The following is a 19,858-nucleotide window of genomic DNA, read 5'->3' on the forward strand; positions in this document are numbered from 1 at the left end:
AGCAGTCTGGTAACTGCCTTTCTGACAGAAATAGCAGTCTGTTAACTGCCTTTCTGACAGAAATAGCAGTCTGGTATCTGCCTTTCTGACAGAAATACCATCAGATTAACTGCCTTTCTGACAGAAATAGCAGTCTGGTAACTGCCTTTCTGACAGAAATAGCAGTCTGTTAACTGCCTTTCTGACAGAAATACCATCTGATTAACGCATTGCTGACAGAAATAGCAGTCTGGTATCTGCATTTCTGACAGAAATACCATCTGATTAACGCATTTCTGACAGAAATAGCAGTCTGGTATCTGCCTTTCGGACAGAAATACCATCAGATTAACTGCCTTTCTGACAGAAATAACAGTCTGGTAACTGCCTTTCTGACAGAAATACCATCTGATTAACACATTTCTGACAGAAATAGCAGTCTGGTATCTGCCTTTCGGACAGAAATAATCTGATTAATGCATTTATTTTCTACAGTATGATAAATAGCGATGTATGTCAGACATTGTTTTAACAGTAACCCTAACCCAACCCTAACCTCTCAGGGACGTATGTCGGACTCCGTCGTGGTCTAAAACGTAACTTCATCGGCAAAAAAACGTTGTTTGCGGTTGGCACAAAAATAGTGGCGTAAGCATGATTCCAACCCGGGGGTGTGGATTGCAAGTGTATTTATTGACTAGCGAGCTGTGCTACCGAGGTGGCTGCCATTCCCAACTCAAGAAAGAAAGCTCCGCCCAGTAGGGGAGGGGTAGGGGATATTACTGGCAAAAGCCGTCAGGGCTCATTTCACCCTATGATTCACTGACTTTAACAGTAGGTTAGACAATAGCGCCATCTAGTGTAAAACAACATTCAAAAAAGAAAGAAAGCTGTTGGTCCGGAATTCTCCTTTAACTAATTTACCACGATACAACCATCTGGTGTCTGAAAAGTGTACTCCAGCAGCGCCAGCCAGTCATTTAATTCAACGACACTATAGTTCGAAAGCCCTTTCACTCGGAAACCGAGACCCAGGAAGTGAATTATCGCTATGTAACAGGTAACGTGATTGTTATTAAAGTCACCCAAAACATAGATTTTGTATCCGGGGATCATATCATTTAAACTAGAGAAATGAGGAGCTAATCAAGCCTGTTTTGAGCCAAAAAGAAGAATCCGAGATATAAGTGCATTCCTATAGACAGCATAAGCCAGCGGAATGTTTTTTTTTCCTTTTTTCGCAACCACAGTGTTAAAGGGATATTTCACTTTCAAAAAATAATTTGGTAATTTTGTCTTGTGTGAACACCACAGACAGTTTTGATTCCTATACAAACCCATTATAACTTAAAACTCCATAACTTCAGAATTATGTTTAATAATTATTTAAAAAAAAATGAAAACATAAAATGTATTAGAAGGACAATATCAGTCAACAGCAAAAAAGGTTGGGTGTTTTCGATGAATCTATCATGGTTAAAAGTGGAGTCTGAAGTTAGAATTGGTTTCTATAGGAAGGGGGCGGGGCAGCTAAAATTAATTTAAAATATCTAAATATTGAATGGAGCAACTTACAAACTGGTCTGGGGTGTTCACATAAGCCTGAGTAGACGATAAAATGACCAAAAGTACTTTTGAAAGTGAAATATCCCTTAAGAGCACACAGTTGTGAACCGTAGTCAGTTGATATTAAAAAAAGGCGTCAAAATGCGATCACGGACCAGGAGGCGTCAAAAGGCGATCTCGGTGCAGAGTGAGCTACGGGTTCCCATGTTGTTTAACATGTCCCTGGTCATGTGATCCCACAGTTGGCGCGTCACAACAAGGACCTGTCGGTGATGTTGAGACCAGGAGGAACGCCTGCAGGGACATCTGGAGACGGAGACGAAGCCCTGGAGTTCTACGCCAAGCACACTGCCCAGATAGAGGTCAGGAGGTCAAACACACTGCCATCATTGTCATCTGGAAAGTGGGTGTTTTTTCCCCCTTTTTCGAGAGCTGCACGTATGACACTGTTTATCCATGGCTTCTGGTTTGGTTTTATTCCTGACTGGAACAACAGCTTCTGTACCCTCCCTAATGTAGGTGGTTACGTTGTTGGGGTAGTCTTAATGTAGGTGGTTATGTTGTTGGGGTAGTCTTAATGTAGGTGGTTATGTTGTTGGGGTAGTCTTAATGTAGGTGGTTACGTTGTTGGTGTAGTCTTAATGTAGGTGGTTACGTTGTTGGGGTAGTCTTAATGTAGGTGGTTACGTTGTTGGTGTAGTCTTATTGTAGGTGGTTATGTTGTTGGGGTAGTCTTAATGTAGGTGGTTATGTTGTTGGGGTAGTCTTAATGTAGGTGTTTACGTTGTTGGTGTAGTCTTAATGTAGGTGGTTACGTTGTTGGGGTAGTCTTAATGTAGGTGGTTACGTTGTTGGGGTAGTCTTAATGTAGGTGGTTACGTTGTTGGTGTAGTCTTATTGTAGGTGGTTACGTTGTTGGTGTAGTCTTAATGTAGGTGGTTACGTTGTTGGGGTAGTCTTAATGTAGGTGGTTACGTTGTTGGGGTAGTCTTAATGTAGGTGGTTACGTTGTTGGTGTAGTCTTAATGTAGGTGGTTACGTTGTTGGGGTAGTCTTAATGTAGGTGTTTACGTTGTTGGTGTAGTCTTAATGTAGGTGGTTACGTTGTTGGTGTAGTCTTAATGTAGGTGGTTACGTTGTTGGGGTAGTCTTAATGTAGGTGGTTACGTTGTTGGGGTAGTCTTAATGTAGGTGGTTACGTTGTTGGGGTAGTCTTAATGTAGGTGGTTATGTTGTTGGTGTAGTCTTAATGTAGGTGGTTACGTTGTTGGTGTAGTCTTAATGTAGGTGGTTACGTTGTTGGGGTAGTCTTATTGTAGGTGGTTACGTTGTTGGTGTAGTCTTAATGTAGGTGGTTACGTTGTTGGGGTAGTCTTAATGTAGGTGGTTACGTTGTTGGTGTAGTCTTAATGTAGGTGGTTACGTTGTTGGGGTAGCCTTAGTGTAGGTGGTTACGTTGTTGGTGTAGTCTTAATGTAGGTGGTTACGTTGTTGGTGTAGTCTTAATGTAGGTGGTTACGTTGTTGGGGTAGTCTTAATGTAGGTGGTTACGTTGTTGGTGTAGTCTTAATGTAGGTGGTTACGTTGTTGGGGTAGTCTTAATGTAGGTGGTTACGTTGTTGGTGTAGTCTTAATGTAGGTGGTTACGTTGTTGGGGTAGTCTTAATGTAGGTGGTTACGTTGTTGGTGTAGTCTTAATGTAGGTGGTTACGTTGTTGGGGTAGCCTTAGTGTAGGTGGTTACGTTGTTGGTGTAGTCTTCACGCACGCACAATGGAGACAGTTGGTTTCTGCCCGACAGCGATGATATGTCAAATGTTTGTTTCAGAACCACAAGCCGCACATTGGGAACGAATCCCCGCCGCGGGAGCTAATGTGACGTGAACGTGTTTTTTTTCTTTCACTTTAGATTGTGCGCCAGGACCGCACCATGGAGGAGATCGTGTTCCCCGTCCCGAGCATCTGCGAGTTCCTCACCTCGGAGTCCCAGCTGAGGATCTACTACACCACGGAGCGGGACGAGCAGGGCAGCAAGATCAACGACTTCTTCCTGAGAGCCGAGGACCTCTTCAACGAGATGAACTGGCAGAAGAAACTCAGAGGTACACATACAGAATCCAGCAAATCATTGAAGTGCATGAGTGAGGCCATCTTGCATTGCCCGTTTATCGAGCCAGCGTGTGTGCGTGTGTGTGTGTGTGTGCGTGTGTGTGTGTGTGTGTGTGTGTGTGTGTGTGTGTTTGTGCGTGTGCGTGTGCGTGTGCGTGTGTGTGTGTGTGTGTGTGTGTGTGTGTGTGTGTGTGTGTGTGCGTGCGCTCCCCAGCCCAGCCTGTGTTGTATTGGTGCAGTAGGAACATGTCAGTGTGGAGTAACGTGTCGTTCAACCTGGCTGTCCTGATGAACCTTCTGGTATGCTTCTTCTACCCTCTGGAGGGCGTGCACGCAGGTACGCACAAATCACACACACACACATGCATGCACACGCACGCACGTGACGCACGCACATACGCACACACACACATCCCCGTAGGAAGACATTAACAGGGGGGGGGGGTGCTTTATCACGCCGTGCACGTGCAATATGGAGCATAATTTCAAATACGGAGCCGCTAAACAACATGGTGCTCACACAGTGGCCACTAATACCAACATGGTACAATACAAATTGAATTGGCCAATTTGTTAAATATTGCATGAGAAAGAGGCAAACAAACATGGTGAAAACGGTAAGAATGTCGCGCAGGAAACCACGGGTTCAAATCCTGGGTAGAGGTGTTTCTGCGGTTCATTGATGTTTCATTGTAACGTAGACAGCACTAGAATTGCATTTTATGTAGTCATAGTTATAGTATATATGTATGGTTCCATTGCTGAAAATAGTTACAGAATGTAATTGAGGGGCCTTTCATACTGTAGGCTACATAATACAAACGCACATGGAATGGGAAATAGAGGGGGGGAAATGGAAATGGTAGGGTTTTATTTTTGTTGGTATTTGACTTTGCTACTGATGATTGTAAGCAACAACAAATATTGCATTGTGTGTTTGAGCGGACAGGCCCTTTTTTTAATGTCAATCAATCAAGTCGTCTCAGGTCATCTAAAGCGGCAGATGCAAAAATCGTTTTTTATATTAAAATTATATATATGTTTAGGGGCATGTCATGTGGTCTACCTGCAAAGCCTTTGTGATCTACTGGTAGATCGTGATCTACCTTTTGGGCACCGCTTAACGTCAGATCAGGGGTTTTTGTCGGCGAGTGCCAAAAATGCTCCCCGACAGCATAATCGGAGCAAATACCGGGCAGTGTGTACGAGCCATAACGTGTTGACTACACTACACTACACTAATAAGGACACATAATAATAACTAATAACCCATCCGTTACTACATGTGGAGTCAACCCCCGCAATTTCCTTCTTCCCATAGTGCGCTGCAACGTAACTGGGATGAGCGGCCCATCAGGGCCGCGAAATTCTAGTAGTATATATGTATAGTTGTGATGATCGGGGATCATATCATCATCATGAGTATGTTATTGTTGTGAGATATTATGAATATGTATGGGCATATTTTATATTTACCAGAGTTCTCACATTGTTATCGGCTACACCGTACCAGGGTGGGGGGAGTGGTTGCCTGTGTGTTCTCCCTAATCCTCGGCAGGTGGACTAATTGATGATTGACACCTAGAGAAGCTGGCCCGTCTGTCAGGGAGTGATCAGCCCTGACTGGCTGTCGGTCTAGAGTGGGAGGAGTGTCTGTCAGGGAGAACTCTCGGGGCCTCTAGCCGTCGGGGCTCTACGCAGTTGCGTAGTTTGCGTAGCGCGCTAAAAACCGCCCCTGGGTTTAGGTATATGTTGTGTTTACTGTTTGCCCTATAGTAACCTCTGTTCTTTGTATCCAATAGGATTGGGGAGCAGAGCTAATCATGATGATCAGCCTAAGTGGCTCGCACCTGGGCCCGGGTGTCGACGCCCTATATAAATGCCTGCTTCCCCCAGTCCTTCCCCAGATCTGTTCCTTTCATTTGCCTCCTCTCCTGCACTCCACCATGCACACTTCTCAACATTTCTGTTAATCCATACAACACGCACACACATTTCACTCATGCATACACGCACTGCACCACTGATCTCCACACTTCATCTGTTCAATCATGATTTATTCCTTACATTTACTGTTTTTGTTTAGTTAATACATTCTATTTCTTCGGTCAACTGCGTCTCCCCTGTTTTGTGTTGTGTATCTTGGCACCCCTATAGGCCAGGTACATAACATAATATGTGTTTTTAGATATATTAGTATTTCAAAGTGCCTGTGATGTCATAGACACATGGTCTTCCTTTCCAGGACTACATGTTGTCTCAGTAAGACAGCCCTCCCCCTCTCCACAAGGAGGAGCAGTGCAGCAAAGCATAATGGTCATTGTAGGAATTCAGCAATCCACTCAACCCCTAGTCAAGCAAACACGTCATTATTGTTCTGGCCATAGGGTGCACATGTGTAATTGTGCTACTGTTATCTACTACAAATGCTATTGACATTGAGTGACTGTAGTTTATTCCTATAGCCTCGGGGAGAAATTCTAATATCACTGCGTGTATATTAGTCTCGTGCCTCTCAGTGTTTGATTCTGTTCTGCAGTGTCCTCCCACAATTGAGCAGTGGTGGAAAATAACGAAGTACAATTACTTCGTTACTGTACTTAAGTACAAATTTGGAGAATTTGTACTTTTATTGACTACTTTTCTTTTGCTGAATTTTTACTTTTACTTCGTTACATTTACAAGGAAAAAATCGTACTTTTAATGCGCTATATTTAAAAACGGACACCTCGTTACTCGCTACAAATTAAATAATAAAAGCTTATATTTGTCTTACTGGAGGAATGCGCAGTTGAGAATTGAACAGGGCTGCGCTGATTGCGCTCCACTCTCAGATAATGGGGGGGCGGAGTTGTGTTCTGCTGCCTGGCCTGCTTTGAAGACGGCAAGACGCACACACTGTCACACGCATTCAACATGGATGACCGAGACACAGGCTGCGTCCGAATTGCTAGGGTTGTTCCCTACTCCCTATCCCCCATACGGGGATCCAGACTCTAGTGGACTCTATAGTGATGATTTCGGACAATACTCCCTGTATGGGGAGCACCGACTCTGACGTCAATATCGATAGAGGGCGCTGTAGTTCCGCGGGTTCATGTACTTTTTATTTGCATGAAATCCCCATTAGGTTTTTTCAGATCGCCTCATAAAGAACTGTTTGAAAAATAAACAAATCATCCCGGCCGTTTCACTCATTTGGATATGAAGAATCAACTGACTACAAGAAACCAATCAAAACGCTGCTGCTGAATTTCTGCTAGGAACAGACTGTATCAAATAAGTGACTGCAGGCTGTCACCTCCCTGCAAGGACAATTTGTAAAGTTATTTTTAAATTCATGAATGAATAAAGAAAAAATAGGTTAATGAAAATATGTTTGCAGGCATTTAGGCCTATATATCTATGATAAAAAGGTTATTTTAAAATCATAGGCCCATAACAATGGGCCTATGATTATTATCAATAAATTAATATTAGGCTATATCCATTATCCAGCAATATGAAAACAGTGCACAACCTTGACAATATATGAAAATATCACCAGCATGATTGATTAACCACATGAACCCCCGCTAATCCTGGGGCGGGGGGGATAGGCCTACCAAAAATAGCCGATCTATAAGCAACACGCGACGTCCGTGTTGTGAGCTTGTATACTTTTACTTGGGTACTTTTGGTAAAGAATTACCAAAAGTAGCCGATCTACAAGCTCTGCTCACAATACGGACGTTTGGTGTTAACAGAAACAGCAGTCCAATAAATGACTGCCTACACATTGAAGTTTTAATGCATTTATCATTTGTGATAAAGAATCTCACAAATATATTCTACAGCAAGCAACTGATTCCTCTCCTAACGTCATGCGCTGGGCCTGGGTGATACAATGAATCAGATTAGTAATACTATTGCAAATGAGTAGATTTATTATAAATAAAATAAAATTTCAAATAAATGCACAGATCATTTGTCTCGAGATCTGTAGCTTCGAGATCCGCCAGGGAAGAAAAGAGGGGAAAACGAAAGTTTAAAAAGTACATTTGTGTTGATTTCTTTCGCTGGTTCAACTTCTGCCTCTTCTGAGTTGGAGCGCAATGAGCGCATGCAGAAGCAGCGCACGTGCGCAAACGCGTGCATGTGCGCTCAAGAGCGAGCTTGCACAATGCATTATGGGGCAGATTTGCTTCGCTGTGTTTTTGTAGTGACCATCGGATGCTCCCTACAATTCCCGGTGCATTATGGGATACTTCAGTCCACTACGTTAGGGTGCAAAAATGCTCACTACATATTCGGACACTATAACAAAATGGCGGAACCTCAAAGTAGTGCACTATATGGGGCATAGGGAATGATTTCGGACGCAGCCACAGTCTTAGCAGAAGGAATAGATCACTCCGACGTGGACGTCATGGACTCCTCGGATACAGACGAAGTCAGTGCCAGTCAAGTCAGTACCAGTAGTGCAACTACTGCTGGTGGTGAAGATTCAGCTGACGAAATAGCATTACACCCGTGGCCTTATCTAGCGCCAATGTTTGCATTCATCCGGAAGGAAGATTCCTCCTACAGAATGAAATGCAAGTTGTGTGCACCTCTCAATAAGGAACTGTTGGCGTTCAATAACTCGCCCTCAAACCTCAAGGTGCACATTAAGGTAAGTGTCATGTTGTGCCAGTAATTCATACACAAATATTGTCCATAAAACGAATTTGCCAACATTAACAAACCAACGTGGGCAGCAGAACCCCCCCCCCCCACACACACACACACACGTTGCGTGTTCTTACTTCTTAGTCGTGTGTAGGCTATGCCTGTGAGGACATCAACATTTTAAAATCGTGATTTTTATGAATGTATTGTTTTATTGCCATTTTAACCATAAATCTACAAAGCAGAAAGCAACAACCCCCTGGCACACTCATCTTCTAAATCAGTGGGTTTTCAACCCTTTTCATAATAAGGGCAAGGCCCCCCATTAGCCATTATTTATTTGGCATTTGAGCCATTTGATGCCATTTAGCCTCTCAGAACCAAAGCTAAAGAATAGGTCTTGAGTATTGATGTTGGTACTATGAGAGATAACATGCAAACATTGATCAACCAATTCTTCTACATTCTCTAATTGTGTAGATTGTAAATTAAGTAATGCAGATGTTTAACAATCATTTAACTCTCTTGAATAAACTCAAGAGTTAAAGATTTAATAAGGGTCCAACTCCACTTGGTTACCAACTCCATGATTTAGCTGTTCTAAATGTATGTCTATGACCAGTCAAATAGTCACAATGTCTATTTCTCAAATTATACTATACTTGTGGGCACATTTGGTTCTCACAAGTATAGTCACTCACTCACTCACACACACTCACACACACACACACACACACACACACACACACACACACACACACACACACACACACACACACACACACACACACACACACAGTTTGACCCTAATTATTAAACACAATCTTCATTTTAATCATTGGTAACAACTGTTTATCCTATATCAAAATGTATTGACATTGTGAAGTGATTTTCACTGATATCTTGAGTAACCTATTAAGCTAACTTTTCCCCTTTTTCACATTGATGTAGAGGAGGCATGAACGTCAATTGAAGAAATATGAAGAGCTGACATTATTGAAAAGGAAACGCCGGGCTCCTGAACCAGCTTCCAGCCTCACACAGAGCACAATGCTCAATTCCAGTTCCATAGTGTCTCAAAGCTCGATAGAAAGAGCAATTGTGAAGTATGTCACAGAAGCCACAGAGCCATTCTCTATTGTGGAAAAACCAGCCTTCAAAGAGTTTGTCACTGATCTTCAGCCTAAAGCAAAAATTATATCAAGGCCCACCCTGCGTTTAAGAATTGCCGATGCTGCCAAGAACGGCGGTCACTGAGAAAATGAAGGCCGTGGACCATGTTGCCACCACCACAGACTGCTGGTCAGCCAGAAGAAAGAGCTTTATTGGTGTGACTGCCCACTGGTTTGACCCTGAGAGCCTAGAGAGATGCTCAGCAGCCCTGGCCTGTAGACGACTGAGAGGTTCCCACACGTTCGATGTTTTGGCTAATGCACTAGACGACATCCATTCAGAGTATGGCATCCGGAACAAAATTGTGAGGACCACCACAGACAACGGTTCCAACTTCCTAAAGGCTTTCCAGGTTTACAGTGCGGCTCCGGACATGAACAACAACGTCGGTGGTGACCCAGAGCCCGACGGTGAGGAAGAAGAGGAGGAGGAGGAGGAAGAAGTGGAGTTCATTGAAGTGGCAGATATCCTAGATGAGAATGATGGCTTTGAATTCGAGCTCCCAAAGCATCAACGCTGTGCTTGCCATCTACTCAATTTGGTCTCCACAACTGATGCTGAAAAAGCAACTTCCAACGACGGATACAAAAGAGTGTATCGCTCAGCATTCGGCAAGTGTCAAGGGCTGTGGAATAAGTGTGGGAGATCGCCTAAAGCAGCTGAAGCTGTGGAAGAGGCCTGCTCGATCCAGTTGTTGCGCCCAGTTGCCACCCGGTGGAACTCTCTGTTCATGGCTGTGGAGAGGCTGCTCAAGATATTGGAGAAAAGGGGGGAGCCGGCTCTGCGAGCTATCTGCACTGAATTAAACGTTCCAATGTAGGTTTAACTCTTTAAAACTGTGAAAGCATTTTGTGTTTTGAAAAGCTATTCAATATTAGCATATCTACAAGCTCACAGCGTATCACTAAGTGTTGTGCTGCCAGCTTGTACATCTGCTATTTTATTTTATTTATTCTTGCATGACGATTGATTGATTTTAACACATCTTCTCTTCTGAGGTCCCTGGTCCAAGTTATTGATGCATTTCATTATAATGCTTATACATACATTATATTAAAACTGTTATTTTTTTTACACAGGTTCAGTCCAGTCGACATCACGTTCCTGACAGAGTATGCCGCCATCATGAGCCCAATGGCTCAAGCCATCAACATCTTGCAAGGAGAGAAAAATGTGCACATGGGATGGCTGCTTCCGACCATTACCTGTCTGACTTCCAAAGTGGAGAAAGCCAAGTTGCCGCTGAAGCACTGCAGGCCATTGGCTGACGCCTTGCTAGCTGGCATAAAGAAGCGCTTTGATGACATCTCAAAAGATCCTGAACTGATTGCCGCTACAATTCTCGTCCCCAAATTCAAAACGACATGGACAAAAGATGATGCTACAATCAGACTGGGTGAGCACATGGACATAATGCATTTTTACATGTATGATAGTGATGTGTAGTTTACGCTGTTAGTTCAGGCAGTATACCCTCGAGAGGTTAACACTGCATTATAGTATGTGGATGTATACAGTCACAGTGTTATGAAAGACCCATATGTCATACGCTGATGTGACATAATTTGCTGACTAATTTGGGAGGGGTATTTATTTAAGCTCCCCTAATTGTGTTATTTCTGTGTTAATTCTGTATGCATTCCTGGTTGTTAATTTATGACTGCATGTCTAATTGTGCTGAGCAGGGAGGAATAATGTGGCAGAGCCTGAACGGCAAGATATTTATTAATTGTATTTATTTTGGTATTTCAGCTGTACTAATTGTATTTCACCTTCCCTGTGTTTCAGGGATGGACTACATCAAGGAGCACCTGGAGGATCCTTCGCTGACAGGAGATGTCACCAGAACCAGGTCATCTGATGAAGGAGACTTCTTTGCTGACCTTACGAGTTCTAATGTAAACCAAGGCAGCGCCATACAACTGGAGGGATACCTGGCCCTTTCAGCAGATCAGATGGCTGTACTGAAGTCATACCCTGCTGTCTGCAAGTTGTCCGTTAAGCTCAACACACCTCTACCTGCCTCTGCAGCCTGTGAACGACTGTTCAGCACCGCAGGACTGATCTTCAGCCCAAGAAGAGCACGGCTAGATTCTCACAATTTTGAGAATCAACTGCTGTTGAAGATAAACAGTAGACAGATAAACAGCAAGTTTGCATACTTTAGAGCATAAATTACATTTTTAGGGAGGTTTGGATTGTGTAGTTAATTTGCCATGTTAAAAAAAGATTGACAGGGACTGATTTGTCACTGCATACTTCAGGCTGGGGCAGGTGAGCCAGCAGGGTACAGCAGCAGTGACGAGCAAAGGGAGAAATTATAATGGGGTAATGAGACAAAAGGGGTCAAAAAAAATATATAATCACCATTATTTGGAGTTGCATCATGGCAAGCTAATAGCTAACTAAACCTCTATCACTCTCCTCTTTACGTAGAGAGACCTAACATTTCTTATTCCCTCTCCCAACTAGATGGACAGACTTCTCTTATTCCCTCTCCCAACTAGACAGACATTCCCTCTCCATCACCAGACAGACAGACAGACATCTCTTAGTCACCTTAGACAGACGGACATCATCTCTTACTCCCTAGGCCTAGATAGACAGTTACTGCCTTTCCATTGACTGAGATAGATCTCCTCTTACTTGTCCTCTGTAGACAGACATACTGTACTTCCCACCCTAGCCAGACAGACTGACTTGGACTGACCAATAGATCCCTCTTCCTACCTCTCCCTAATACGGAGAGTTGGGGACCCTCAGGGGTCACTGGGAGTGTTCCATTCAAACCCAAATGCATTAAAGTTGCACATTTCATAAACAAGGAATGCAGAGGTTCAACTAGCAATGGGGAACTGGGTGCCCCAGTGCTGGTTGAACCTCTGCATGGTCTGTTTGGCAACGCAACATGAAGGTCTTGTGTGCCCCGGCCATATTGTTGAATCTCTGCCTCCCAGGTTCAAAATGTTTTATTTATTTTTGTTCTTATTTCCCATGTGTGATTATAGTACAGCAGTGTTTCTCGGGGACATCGCTTTGTCCAGAGACATGTTCCGTTCAAACCCATATGCATTAAAGTTGTACATTTCATAAACAAGGAATGCAGAGGTTCAACTAACAATGGGGAACTGGGTGCCCCAGTGCTGGTTGAACCTCTGCATGGTCTGGTTGGCAACGCAACATGGAGGTCTTGTGTGCCCCGGGCCATATGTGTGATTATACAGCAGTGATTTTCAAAGTGATGTCCAGAGAATCGATGACCCTTGGGTCACTAGGAGGATTTACTTTAACATGTGTTTCAGAACCTGGGAGGCTGAGGTTCAACTAGCACCGAGGAACTGGGTGCCCCAGTGTTGTTGAACCTCTGCCTCCCAGGTTCAAAATGTTTTATTTATTTTTGTCCCCCCCATGTGATTATAGTACATCAGTGTTTCTCAAAGTGATGTCCGGAGATCACTTTGTCCGGAGACATGTTTCGTTCAAACCCAAATGCATTAAAGTTGCACATTGCATAAACAACAATGCAGAGGTTCAACTAGCAATGGGGAACTGGGTGCCCCAGTGCTGGTTGAACCTCTGCATGGTCTGTTTGGCAACGCAACATGGAGGTCTTGTTAATTATGCATGTTATTGGGGGTCCTGTATGTTATTGATGTATGCTGTTGGGGGTTAGTATTTTCAGTATTTGTATGCTATTTAATTTTTTGGAATAAAGCCACTTTTGACAGGATGACAATTTTGGAAATTCATTTCTTTGTATTCATTTTGGGAAAAAAATTGTATTTTGTACTTTGTACTTGTACTTTGTAATTTTTACTTTTATACTTAAGTACATTTTACGCCGGGTAAATTTTTGTACTTAAGTACATTTTATTTGAGGTACTTTTATACTTTTACTTAAGTAACTTTCTTAATGGGCACTTTGTACTTTTACTTAAGTAATTTTCAAGTAGAGAATCAGTACTTCTACTTAAGTAAAATATTTTTGTACTTTTTCCACCACTGCAATTGAGAGGGGCCTGCCTGGGGCAATATGGCTGGCTATGCGAAGCTATAGTTTCTATAGGGGAAATGTCCCTTTAACCTTGATATACGCACACACACACACACACACACACGCACGCACACGCACACACCTACCTACCTACAGCTCTCTCTCTCTCTCTCTCTCTCTCGAACAGAGGGCAGAATAGTTCAGTATGTCCTCACTGCAACCCATGACTGACTGTGCCCCACCCACACACACACACAGTACATACTGTACATAGTACAGACATATACACACGTGCACAGAGCATGTCGTCAGGATCTCAGCGAAGCGTGCGGACAGAGTGTACTATCTAGGAACACACACACACACACACACACACACACACACACACACACACCCACACACACACACACAGTGTGTCTTACAGTTATGTAAGTGCCGCCTGTTTGAGTTCAAAGTATTGGCTTGCTCGAGGGGCTCCGGGGAAGGTGGGGATCGGGGGGGGGGGGGGGGGGGGGGGGGGGCTTGGGGGGGACACTATTTCCAAAACTCCAAAACGGTGGTTCGGGACACATGTGCTGTGGAACCGTCATGTGTTAATATTACCATGCAGTAAGACGCCCTGAGGCCCTAAAAGGGTGAGGTCGCGTGCACGCATCCGCCTGGGTGACGACAGACTGGGTGAGCGGCGAGCGCTGGCGCTTTGGCATGAGATGGGGGTCAGATCAACATGTGGAATGAATTCTGTACTGGCCATATGGAATGCGTCTTCAGTGTACTGCAGGGTTTGATGAGGTCAGATCAACATGTCAGAACGAATACTGGATGACTCGCCCCGGTGCTTGCCCTTTTTTCCTCCCGGAATTTTCACTTTGTAATATGCTATTGGCTGTTTGTATTCTTTTTGGAAAAATATAAAAAGATACTCCTGTGGAAAGGCTATATTATTTGACTTATATTGACCCTATAAACAATTTAGTATTATTTAGTATATGTAAGGTTTTGCCCACTCAAATGGTACCTCGTCAGATAATCCGCACATATCATACAACTACTTAATGTGAACAGACTTTACTGTAGTAGCTTTTCATAAATTATATTTGTACTTAGGCTGTCTGCTGTCATGAAAGTTTATAGTTAGAGAAATTCAAAGTCCAGCCGTCTGCTGTCCAGCCTCTCCCACCCCTCACTGGGGAGAATTCTGGGAGGAAAACAGAAACGGGGTTGTTGGACCCTCACCTGTACTTGCTGCTGTGGTTTGTTGTGGTCATCTCCGTGGTCATCGTGTATATTGTTATTAATAATATTATTAATCATTCTATGTTGGATCCTCACATATCGTTACTCCTGTGGTTTGGTGTGGTCATGTGCTGTATTAATTGTATCATTCATCTGTAGGTATGTTGGACCCTCACATATCGTTGCTCCTGTGGTTCGGTGTGGTCATCGCTGTGGTCATCGTGGTGGTGATGCCTCAGCCGCTGGGCGTCAGGACGCTGGTCATCGTCGCCATCCTCAGACTCATCTTCTCCGTCGGCCTGGAGCCCACCCTGTTCCTCCTGGGAGCCTTCAACGTAGGTTAAGACTTCTCAGTGTGTCTTCCTATAAGAGCCTTCTAACGTATAGGTTCACTTTTCTGTGGGTCTTCCTATACTGAGAGAATCAGTACATCCTCCGGTCTTGGTGCTGAGCCAAACGGTTAAACAGATAACAGACAAAAACAGGGGCTTACAGTTGTTGCACAGGAATGAAGTAATTTTACATGAAATGTAATGCTACTTTTGCAATGTAGTTAAATAAAAAATGTGAAAAAGCTCAGGGGGGGGGGGGATACATCATTAAAAAAGATTTTTCAGGCAGGTGTCTGGAAAATAAATTAAAATTTAAAATTGTGAAAAATCGTATCGTGAGCCTCATATCGTGATACGTATCATATTGTGAGTTGAGTGTATCATTACATGCCTACATACGACTGTATCGTATTAGATTATCAGTATGTCTTCCTAAGAGGTTCTAACGTAGGTTAACTTCTCAGTATGTCTTCCTAAGAGCTTCTAACATAGGTTAACGTCTCTGTGTATCTTCCTAACAGCTTCTAGGTTAACGTCTCTGTGTATCTTCCTAAGCCCTAAGGTCTTCTACGTAGGTTAACGTCTCTGTGTATCTTCCTATAAGAGCTTTAACGTCTGTGTATCTTCCTGAGAGCTTTCAACATTAGTCATCTTCTCAGTGTGTCTTCCTAAGAGCTTTGAACGTGAGTTCACGACCCTGTTGTCACGCGTTGTGGCTCTTTTGCGCAGAAGCCTCTTATCTCCAAAGTAGCAGCTCCACAGTAGATTTGCTACTGTTGAATTGTAATCCTGAAAAGAAACAGTTGTGGACATATGAGGTTTCCACTTGACAAATGATACATCTCTGTCAAGAGAGAGAGAGACGCACACACACACACACACACACACACACACACACACACACGGATGTCCTCATTTCTTCCAAACAGTGCTCTCCTGTTCCTCCCCTCACTCTATCCTTACATACCCTCCTCTCCTCACCCCCACCTCTCTTCTCCTCTCCTCTCCTCCGCTCCGCTCTCCTCTCCTCACCCCACCTCTCCTCACCCCCACCTCTCTTCTCCTCTCCTCTCCTCCGCTCTCCTCACCCCACCCCACCTCTCCTCTCCTCACCCCACCTCTCCTCTCCTCACCCCACCCCACCTCTCCTCAGCCCACCTCTCCCTTCCTCTCCTCACCCCACCTCTCCTCAACCAACCTCTTTTCTCGTGTCCTCTCCTAAACTCAGTGTGTCGTGCCAAGTTGTACGTTCCTGTACACTACTGTGCTGTACATTGTGTCCTCTGCACCTCAGCCAAACCACACACACACACACACACACACACACACACTATACAACCACAGAGGCACATGTTAGCCTCATATGACTCTCAGTGATCCTCAAAACAAATCTGGCCGCGGAGAATTTAACTGAATATATAGCAGATCTACCCCAGCAAGCCAAATTACGTCCTCCGGTGACTCCGGTGACGTTCAGGACTATAGGCCAGATCACAGCCCAATGCCCATATGGGGATGATCTTTACATTAATGATCATTGATTGATTGATTGAAATATTTATTAACAGTTTGTAGAATTACAGTACATTTCAAGCACAAACTCAATACAGAGACTGTTAACTGTGAGTGGACGACCCAATTAATCATTACACTTGTTTACAACAGGGTCCACAGCATCATGATAATGACTGTCAATTTGGGGGGACCTTGACGTGAAAGAGTTTGGGAACCATTGCTATAGGAGAGTCTAGGCCAGGATTACTGCATTTCTTTCTCACAGAAAGGCCGTCTGGCCAACCCCACCTATAGGGTAAGGGTACGCTGATATCTCTCTCTCTCTCTCTCTCTCCCCCCACCCCCAGGTGTGCAATAAGACCATCTTCCTGATGAGTTTCGTGGGGAACAGAGGGACGTTCACGCGAGGCTACAAGGCCATGGTTCTGGACGTGGAGTTCCTCTACCACCTGCTCTACCTCGTTATCTGCAGCCTGGGCGTGTTCGTGCACGTCTTCTTCTACAGCCTGCTGGTGAGAGAGCTGTGAGCGCACGCAACGCATGGACACACACGCACGCACGCACACACACACACACACACACACACACACGCACACATGCTCACGCACACACAAAACCCTAACCCACCCACCCCTTTTTACCCTCACTGTATGTTTTTCTCCCCCCTTTGTACCTCCTCTATGATATCATTTCCTGTTTTTGGCTATATAGAAGTGTATATTTGTACGTCTCTAAATGTTATGATGAATTGAACATGGTGTACCCATTTGTAAACAAGTGTAATTCTTTATGGTGTCGTCCGCAGTTAAGATGTAGACATGTATCCATACGTATTGCTGTACTTAAGTATATATTTTGATGAGAAATATGTTTTATGGAATATATTACATTGGGTAAAATATACCTGGGTTTATAGTGATGGTGTGACAAACGTTGGGTTTAGTGGCTCTTTTCTAGGCTAATAAAATCTTTGTTTCCGGCGATCCCTATAGCACAAAACAATTTACCTTTGAAATTGAATGCATATCATTTTAGAACCAGAAACACCCCCCCCCCCCCCCCCCCAGAAAACTGTTGGCATTCAGAAGACATTTTTTAGGTATTATTCGACCAAAAAGGAAAACTCTACATTGCCTATAGTGAAGTTTTGCCTCCAGAGCACATTTGTTTTTGTTGGGATGTTTATGAGATGTTGGTCTGAATCTTTCCCAAGCCCATCTCTCTCTCTCTCTTTTTTTCTCTCTCTCTCTCTCTCTCTCTCTCTCTCTCTCACACGGTGCATTCAAGGACAGGCCAGGGCCTTATTAACCAACCTCTGTGTGTAGGTAGCATGTGGATGTTGTTGCCCTGAGGTTGCTGAGGTGTTAATAGCTGTGTGTGTATAGCAGCGTCCCAGCAGTTCTGTTTATAAGGTGTGGCTGGAGTTATAAAGTGTGCCCGGCGGGCGGCAGCGCTGCGTTCCGTTCCGTTCGGAGTTTTTTTCTTTCTCCAGTCGCCGTGCAGCAGCAGTGCATGGAATCCTCTGCAGACGCAGCAACAAACACACACATCTCCATGTGTTTGTTTCCGTTTGGGGAAAAGATTATTGCATTTTTGAGGGCCGCGCTAGACACCCCTATGTCCAGCTTAAACACAAACATTGAATGCAATTGACTCACTACAGCTCTAGCTTTCTCTCTCTCTCTCTCTCTCTCTCTCTCCCCCCCCCCGGTGTGCAATAAGACCATCTTCCTGTCCTGATGAGTTTCGTGTCTCTCACTCTCTCTCTCTCTCTCCTTTTAGGGAAACTGAATTTGTGACCTTCACCTTTACAAACACATCGGTGAAGAAGAATAATGGAATGTTTTCTTTGACCTGTGCGTGTGCGTGTGTGTGTGTGTGTGTGCACGTGCGCGCGTCCTACAGCTCTTTGACCTGGTGTATCGCGAGGAGACGCTGCTCAACGTGATAAAAAGCGTGACGCGCAACGGCCGCTCCATCGTGCTGACGGCCGTGCTGGCGCTCATCCTGGTCTACCTGTTCTCCATCGTGGGGTACATCTTCTTCAAGGACGACTTCATCCTGGAGGTGGACCGAATACCCAACAATACCCTGAGTATGAATACTCTACCTATACCTACTACACGTCTTTGCTGTACCCTATACTGTACCCGGGCCTAACGGATACTCACTACTTACCTAACCCCTACTGTGACCTAACTAACCCCTACAACTTCATCCTGGTTTGTCTATGGGCGCTGATGACACGTGGTGAAGAGAACACGCCCACCTATGCTAATGCTAACCCACCGTCATCATGTGTTGTCGTCCTTGTGCTGCAGAAGGAGGAGGAGACAGCCTGGCTGGAGAGATGCTGCCTGGGGGGTCCACGGCTGGAGGGGCTGGTGCTGGAGGGGTTTGTTCATCCTCCAACCAGGAGAACTGTTCCAACACGGTGGCTCTGCAGACAGGTACGCACGCACGCACACACACACTGCATGAAGCTTTGCTTGTTCTGGCCCTCAGAGCCAAAGTTTTCCTGGCGTTTTTCAGGTGCTGCTGTCGGGATGCCGGTACCTTTATTAGTAGTGGGTCTCCCTCCCAGAGGGCTGTCGGTGGGTTCCATGGGATGCAGCCAAAACCACCTTAGCCCTACTTTGGCTATTCGGAAATCGCCTTGTTTTTAGATCCATACAACTGGACCTAGACTAGTCTTCTAGTGTTACAACTGGACCTAGACTAGTCTTCTATTGTTACAACTGGACCTAGTCTAGTCTTCCATTGTTACAACTGGACCTAGTCTAGTCTTCTATTGTTAAAACTGGACCTAGACTAGTCTTCTATTGTTACAACTGGACCTAGACTAGTCTTCTATTGTTACAACTGGACCTAGACTAGTCTTCCATTGTTACAACTGGACCTAGACTAGTCTTCTATTGTTACAACTGGACCTAGTCTAGTCTTCTATTGTTACAACTGGACCTAGACTAGTCTTCTATTGTTACAACTGGACCTAGACTAGTCTTCCATTGTTACAACTGGACCTAGACTAGTCTTCCATTGTTACAACTGGACCTAGACTAGTCTTCTAGTGTTACAACTGGACCTAGACTAGTCTTCTAGTGTTACAACTGGACCTAGACTAGTCTTCTATTGTTACAACTGGACCTAGTCTAGTCTTCCATTGTTACAACTGGACCTAGTCTAGTCTTCTATTGTTAAAACTGGACCTAGACTAGTCTTCTATTGTTACAACTGGACCTAGACTAGTCTTCTATTGTTACAACTTGACCTAGACTAGTCTTCTATTGTTACAACTGGACCTA

The 19,858-nt window shown here is 44.2% G+C and overlaps 1 protein-coding gene across 1 annotated transcript in view; it reads left to right on the forward strand.

Annotated features, from left to right (window-relative positions):
* The window catches only part of LOC308334304 (inositol 1,4,5-trisphosphate-gated calcium channel ITPR1-like), a 121,134-nt gene that overhangs the window by 90,215 nt on the left and 11,061 nt on the right, over positions 1-19,858 (forward strand). The window contains exons 48-54 of the mRNA XM_080790986.1: positions 1,788-1,907; positions 3,454-3,646; positions 3,868-3,990; positions 14,866-15,041; positions 16,901-17,065; positions 18,459-18,648; positions 18,875-19,003. Coding sequence (XP_080647112.1) covers positions 1,788-1,907; positions 3,454-3,646; positions 3,868-3,990; positions 14,866-15,041; positions 16,901-17,065; positions 18,459-18,648; positions 18,875-19,003 — 1,096 coding nt within the window. The remainder of the gene's footprint in view (positions 1-1,787; positions 1,908-3,453; positions 3,647-3,867; positions 3,991-14,865; positions 15,042-16,900; positions 17,066-18,458; positions 18,649-18,874; positions 19,004-19,858) is intronic.

This window comes from Protomyctophum bolini (genome assembly GCF_963924005.1).
Source record: "Protomyctophum bolini genome assembly, chromosome: 2".
Lineage (NCBI taxonomy): Eukaryota > Metazoa > Chordata > Actinopteri > Myctophiformes > Myctophidae > Protomyctophum > Protomyctophum bolini.